Genomic DNA, 7,523 nt, shown 5'->3' with positions numbered 1-7,523 from the left:
AATGTTTGTAGATGGGGTGCCAATCAAATGGGTTGCTTTGTCCTGGATGATGTCGAGCTTCTTGAGTGTTGGAGCTGCAGCCATCCAGGCAAGTGAAGACTGGTCCGTCACACTCCTGACTTGTGCCTTGTAGATGGTGGACAGGCTTTCAGGAATCAGGAGGTGAGTTACTCACCACAGGATTCCTAGCCTCTGACCTGCTCTTATAGCCACAGTATTTATATGGCTACTCCAGTTCAGTTTCTGGTCAATGGTAACCCCCAGGATGTTGATAGTGGGGGATTCAGTGATTGTAATGCCATTGAACGTCAAGGGGAGATGGTTAGATTCTCTCTTGTTGCAGATAGTCATTGCCTGGTACTTGTGTGGCGTGAATGTTACTTGCCACTTATCAGCCCAAGCCTGGATATTGCCCAGGTCTTGCTGCATTTCTACATGGACTGCTTCAGTATTGAGATGTGAATGACATACTAGCATGTACTGATCGTGTTTCCTCCCATTACATCATTGGCCTTTCACAACTGCCAATGTATGGAATGACATCATCGTTATGCCAGCATTACTCATGTGCATCTCCCGGGATGCAGTAACATGGACATTGGCTCAGTATGCTGCTGCCACTAACGGTGGAGACAAAGATGTTGCAGATATGGACTACTGCACAATCGGTGAATGAGGGTGCTGTGTGGCGTACGGAGCGCATGGTGGACTTTATGTCATGGAGAACCGTTGATCAATAAGGCATTGTCATACATCCCTTGCTCGCTGCTCACCCTGCATGCGCTGCCTGGATGCTTTCCAGTCCCCCATGCGCCTTTCCTGTTGCAAGCCCTCTGTGTCCTCATTGTACGAGGAGGAGTCCTTCTCACGTCTCTCCTCATCCTGCAAGGACTCCACCCTATTTATTGTGTAGTTGTGCAGAGTACAGCAAACAGCAACCATACGAGCTACCCTTTCTGGTTCGTACTGCAGGGCACCACCTGATCTATCCAGACTGCTGAAGCACATTTTGAGCATGCCGATCGCCTGCTTAATGGTGGCTCTTGTCGCACGGTGGCAGACGTTGTATCTCCTCTCTGCATCACTGGTGGGGTTTCTCACCAGCGTCAGGAGCCATGTCTGTAAGGGGTAGCCCTTGTCTCCAAGAAGCCACCCCTCGATCTGAGCCAGTTCAGTGGACAGCAACAGCACCTGGGACTGGGGCAGGATGACGGCATCATGGCAGCTGCCTGAAAAGTGGGCACAGTTTTGCATAAAGCGTTTACAATGATCACATACTAGCTGCACGTTGAGCGAGTGGAAGCCCTTTCGGTTTATGTATGCAGCTGGTCGCCCGGCGGGAGCCTTGATGGCCACATGGGTGCATTCTATGAACCCTTGCACCTGTGGGAATCCCACGATGGCGTCAAATCCATTGGGCCTTTGGGCCTGGCTCTCAGGGTTCGTCCTGAAGTGGACATGGTCACCGGCCCTCTGGTACAGGGCATCAGTGACCTCCCTGCGGCAGCGGTGCACTGCTGACTGTATCACCCTACGTAACTGGCCGGTGAGTCCCTGAAATGATGCATAGGCGTAGAAGTTAAGAGCCACTGTCACTTTGAGGGCCACAGCCTTAGGATGTCCACTGAAGCCCATCTGCTGCACGCCATCATTCAGCAGGCCACAGAGAGGCGTCACCGCCTCTCTTGACATCTGCAGTCACCTCTGACAGTGGCACTCAGACAGCTGCAGGTATGTCATGCGGGACCGGTAGCCGTGCGGCGTTCTCTCGCAGTGAGTTTGCCTTGGGGGCTGCTGCTCCTCACGACCGGCAGCTTCCACATAGGCTGCACCTGCCTCTTGGTTCTGCCTGCAGTGCATATGGCTTCTCGCGACAGGCAGATCAATGAATACAGGGTGTACCATCCCCATCTCCAAGTTGCAATTAAACTCTGTTCCTTCACTACTTCACAGTCACCTAATGGCAAAGAATGATGTTGATTGGTACATCAGGTGCTTTCATGCATCAACTATGTGGCATGGCATGGTATTGCCAGTCTTAGCTTCCACTAAGAGTGGCACAGCATGACCACATTCAGATTGTTGCAGTTGTATCGATTAGCCCACCAGCCAGTTTACCTTTCTTTGAGGAATTCTTTGAGGAAGTGACAAAGTTGATTGATGAGGGAAGGGCTGTAGATATCATATACATGGACTTCAGTAAGGCGTTTGATAAGGTTCCCCATGGTAGGCTGATGGAGAAAGTGAAGTCGCATGGGATCCAGGGTGTACTAGCTAGATGGATAAAGAACTGGCTGGGCAACAGGAGACAGAGAGTAGCAGTGGAAGGGAGTTTCTCAAAATGGAGATGTGTGACCAGTGGTGTTCCACAGGGATCCGTGCTGGGACCACTGTTGTTTGCGATATACATAAATGATTTGGAGGAAAGTATAGGTGGTCTGATTAGTAAGTTTGCAGACGACACTAAGATTGGTGGAGTAGCAGATAGTGAAGGGGACTGTCAGAGAATACAGCAGAATATAGATAGACTGGAGAGTTGGGCAGAGAAATGGCAGATGGAGTTCAATCAGGGCAAATGCGAGGTGATGCATTTTGGAAGATCCAATTCAAGAGTGAACTATACAGTAAATGGAAAAGTCCTGGGGAAAATTGATGTACAGAGAGGTTTGGGTGTTCAGGTCCATTGTTCCCTGAAGGTGGCAACGCAGGTCAATAGAGTGGTCAAGAAGGCATACGGCATGCTTTCCTTCATCGGACGGGGTACTGAGTACAAGAGTTGGCAGCTCATGTTACAGTTGTATAGGACTTTGGTTCGGCCACATTTGGAATACTGCATGCAGTTCTGGTCGCCACATTACCAAAAGGATGTGGATGCTTTGGAGAGGGTGCAGAGGAGGTTCACCAGGATGTTGCCTGGTATGGAGGGCGCTAGCTATGAAGAGAGGTTGAGTAGATTAGGATTATTTTCATTAGAAAGGCGGAGGTTGAGGGGGGACATGATTGAGGTGTACAAAATCATGAGAGGTGTAGACAGGGTGGATAGCAAGAAGCTTTTTCCCAGAGTAGGGGATTCAAATACTAGGGGTCATGAGTTCAAAGTGAGAGGGGAAAAGTTTAGGGGGGATATGCGTGGAAAGTTCTTTACGCAGAGGGTGGTGGGTGCCTGGAAAGCGTTGCCAGCGGAGGTGGTAGATGCGAACATGATAGCGTCTTTTAAGATGTATCTAGACAGATACATGAATGGGCAGGAAGCAAAGAGATACAGACCCTTAGAAAATAGGCGACATGTTTAGGTAGAGGATCTGGATCGGCGCAGGCTTGGAGGGCCGAAGGGCCTGTTCCTGTGCTGTAATTTTCTTTGTTCTTTGTACACACCTACCATTTATGGGACCCACACCACACAAAGGGTTCCTGGAGTGACATTGTTACTTCACTCCCACAAACATTCGAGGGTGCAGAGTTCCCCCTTTACGGAAGGAGGGTACGCGGTGCCCCCCTACATGCCTGCAGAATTGTGCCCCGGTATTACCATCCCCTTCCCACCTCCCTAGACCAATGCAGAGTTATATCCCCCTCCCGTCCCCTAGACCAATGCAGAATTGTGTCCCTGATAATACCAACCCCGTCCCACCTCCCTACATGCTTCAGAGTTGTGCCCCCAGTCATACCATCCCCCAGCCACCTCCCTACATGCCTGCAGTGTTGTGCCCCTCGTAATAGCATCCCCCTCCCACCTCCCTAGACTAATGCAGAGTTAAGACCTGTCTCGCAACACTAACCATCACAGGCTCCCAGCACTGCAACGTCTGTCCTGCCGGCTTTTCTCAGTCGGGAATGGGAAGGCACGTCAGAGATGCCTGTTCACCTGAATATTCTAAAGTGTTTGAGAAGTCGCAGTGGAATGCATAATGCGGCAAAGTAAGTCACACTTTGCATATTTAAATTTGGCCCGTGTCACCAAGTGGTGGGAGGGCAATATGGGGTCGGGCCTTCCCAGCGTTGGGGTGCGTGGCGGGCCTATCCTGGAGGCATTTTCCAGCCCTACTCCTGCCACAACCTCCGATGTCGGGGGCGTCTGTTAAATTCAGCCCCTTATTTCAATTAATCAAAGACGTCAATCAGTCATATAATTGGATGAACCAGATGTTGAACCTGAAATTCAGAAAGCACCAGATACTACAAATATCAATGAAGGCCGTCCAAGTCAAGACACGCATTCAGAGAAACACTACTGATCTTAATAGTCTGACATCAACATGATCTGGGAGAGTTGTGAAGCCTCCTGACAGATTGAATCTGTGATGTTAGAGACTTGTGAGGAGATGGGGCAGAATATAAAAGTAAAAGTTAATGTATGCAAAAAGTATGGACAAATACTTGGGAGATGCAGTATAAGGGTTTGAAAGGGTTAATGTCTGGGACAATGAGTAATACCTCCCACTGTGATGATGTAAGAGATCACATGAGAGATGGACTTGAAGAGAAGAAGCAGCATGGCATCAGTGGAGTTAAACATACTTCTGTAAAGCTGTCTCTCGTGTCATGAAGGTGCTTCCATTATTAATATTTTTTGAGGACTTGTGTTTGAAAGATTGTGAAAATTTGTTCATCTGAAAGAGCAGGGAGATGCCCTGATTTGTTTTATTTTAAAGGATTACTGGAAGGACGCTTTGGATTTTAAAACAAAAAAAACTTACTGGCAGAGACAATGAAGTGCTAAAATAGACATAAGACATTGTTGGCTATTGGAGTTGTTTACAGAGAAGTCACATGTCTAGGTTTATGGTTGTCAGGAGTTTTGGCTTTTTAATTTTGGCTTGGACTGTTTGAATGCTCAGTTGGTGTCTAGCCTGCTAAGAGAGAAGCCACCCAACTCATCCTTTTCCACCTGTTTTGGAAAATTTTCTGAGAATCCAGTATGATAGCTAAAACCACTGACGCAATAATTCTCCTGATAAGCCTGCACGACTACTCCTCAATGTCTCTTGAACAGAACTGCTCCAGAAAGATCCCAGTTACAGCCATGTACCTAGATTCCAGACCAAAGGTCATCTGGAACATTCCATATCTTATCCTTTTTTTTTCAAGAATTGACAATAACTTGGCCAAAATATTTTTTTTAAGTTGATCTCTGCAGAGCCAGTGTTTTCATTTTTCTTTTTTTTGTCCCTTTAACTGCTGTGTGTGTGTGTTAGGTTATTTTAGAAGGATATATACTTATACCTTCATATTTCAAACTGTGTGTTAATAAGCTTTGCATCTTTATTGAATAAGTCTTGGTTTATAACAAATCAATAATTTTGTTTATTAAAAAAACCTGGTTGCCGGATTTTTTTAAATTCTGAAACTAATATAAAGTATATAATTGGCTGTCTCAGTATCTGGGTAAAACATTTAAGCATATGTTGTGACCGGTGGAGTCGTGGAACTAGAGAAAAACAGTGCATTCCTTCAACCTTGACCATAACATATAATTGGGGGTTTGTCTGGGATAACCCAAAGCTGACTAAGTGCAATTGTAAGTGGGGTAATAATAATTGAAAAGGAGAAAAGGAAAACGCCAGGTTTCTTGTGCATTAGAGCAAACCTTATACTACTGGAATGGCTACTTTTGATGCAAGTGCCTTTGTGCAGCAGTCTGGGATAAATTATGATTCTTTAAAGGCATTGTCTGCTGACAAGCTGTTGAGTGTGACAGAGCACTTGAAGTTAGATCAAAAGCTAGGAGATCTGAAATTTAGGAACTAGTGGCTGGAAAGCTGAAGATAGAAGTGAAAGAGCCAGAGGAATGAGTAGAATCAGAAAAAGAGAGAGCATTTCAAAGGGAGGAAAAGGAAAACGAAAGCGCATTTCAAAGGGAGAAAGCAGTGCAGTAGGAGAGGGAAAGGGTAAGAGGGAGAGGAAACTGAGAAAGGGAACGGGAAAGGGAATTTCAAAGGGAAAGAAAAAAGGTAGAAAGAGAAGAAAAGGTTAGAGAAAAGGAATAAAAACAAGAAATGCTGGAAATACTCAGCAGGTCTGGCAGCATCTGTGGAGAGAGAAGCAGAGTTAATATTTCAGGTCAGTGACCCTTCTTCAGAACTGGCAAATATTAGAAATGTAAAACCTTTCACATTTCTAATATTTGCCAGTTCTGAAGAAGGGTCACTGACCTGAAACATTAACTGTGCTTCTCTCTCCACAGATACTGCCAGACCTGCTGAGTATTTCCAGCATTTCTTGTTTTTATTTCAGATTTCCAGCATCCGCAGTATTTTGCTTTTATTATAGAGAAAAGGACTACCAATTTAAAAGGCTAGAATGAAAAAAAAGGGTGACCTTGACTCCAGGGAAAATTCTGATGACGAAGAATCTGACTCCAACCCAGGACCCAGTGCGGAGCTGTTTGTATTTGTGCAAGCCCTCCCGAAGTTGAGGAAAGGGACATAGAGGCATTTTTCATTTCTTTTGAAAAGATAGCTAGACAGATGAAGTGGCCAAAGAAAAGTTGGACACTGCTCATACAAAGCAGGCTGATTGGCAGAGCTCATGAAATTTATGCCATGCTTTCTGAGGAGGCTTCTGCAGATTATGAGTTGGCAAAAAAGGCTATTCCCGCTACCTATGAATTGGTTCCTGAGGCTTATAGGCAGAAATTTTGGTACCTTCGGAACAGGCTTGTGTAGAATTTGAGAGGGTAAAGCAAATTAACTTTGATCATTGGATGTGGGCACTAAAGGTAGAGGCCACATATGAGATCCTTAGGGAAATAGTACTCCTGGAGGAATTTAAAAATACACTCCCTCCATTAGTAAGAACCCATGTAGAGAAACAGAAGCTTTCAACAGCCAGATAGGCAGCTCAGATGGCTGATGATTATGAGGTTGTCCACAAGTCCAAACCCTTTTTCTGTCACCCCACAAACCTGAGAAGGATAGAAGGTGGGAGCGTGAAAGGAAGGCAAGTAGCCAAGGGGGAGAAGGGACAGCTGGAAACATCCCAGGATCTTCTCCTCAGGCAAGAAAGGAAAGTATTGAGTGTGGAAGTGAGGTTCGGAGGCCTCAGTATTTCCATTGCCCCAAGGTGGGACACCTTTGTTATGGGGTAAACCCATGGGATTTATTGGGGTGCATAAGGCCAATGCAGAGAAAGGGGCCTGGACTGAGAGTACAACAGACCAAGCTATAGCTCTGACTGCAGCTGTAAAACCAAGTAAAAAAATGCTGTGAGTGCAGCGGATGTGAACAAGATACCTGAGAGCTATAGGGAATTCTAGTCAAAAGGAAAAGTAACTCCTTATTCCTCAAGTGAGGCAGGTAAACATATACTTAGGGATACAGGAGTCACCTAAACACTTTTGCTGGGGAAAGGCATGACTTTTCCACCAGAGAGCGCAATGAATTCCAAGGTTTTAGTGAATGGTATCAGCAGGGAGTATATACTTGTACCTTTGTATGGGGTGCACCTGGAGTGTGACCTAATGTCTGGAACGGTAACAGTAAGAGTTGTCCATAGTTTGCCTGTAGACGGAGTTGAACTATTCC

The 7,523-nt window shown here is 46.0% G+C and overlaps 1 protein-coding gene across 1 annotated transcript; it reads right to left on the bottom strand.

Moving 5' to 3' along the window:
• Positions 1-747: 747 nt before the first annotated feature.
• On the bottom strand, positions 748-1,692 carry LOC137376702 (putative nuclease HARBI1). Its single transcript, XM_068045677.1, has one exon. It carries the CDS (start codon positions 1,690-1,692, stop codon positions 748-750), a length of 945 nt encoding a protein of 314 aa, XP_067901778.1.
• Between the last annotated feature and the right edge of the window lie 5,831 nt (positions 1,693-7,523).

Source organism: Heterodontus francisci, chromosome 13 (assembly GCF_036365525.1).
Source record: "Heterodontus francisci isolate sHetFra1 chromosome 13, sHetFra1.hap1, whole genome shotgun sequence".
NCBI classification, from domain to species: domain Eukaryota; kingdom Metazoa; phylum Chordata; class Chondrichthyes; order Heterodontiformes; family Heterodontidae; genus Heterodontus; species Heterodontus francisci.
Note: the sequence above shows the minus strand (reverse complement) of the source record. Positions and strands in the feature narration are given on the sequence as shown.

What these genes read in the sequence shown, in the direction of transcription:
- LOC137376702 (XM_068045677.1), bottom strand. Translation starts at nt 1,692, where the DNA reads ATGTCAAGAGAGGCGGTGACGCCTCTCTGTGGCCTGCTGAATGATGGC.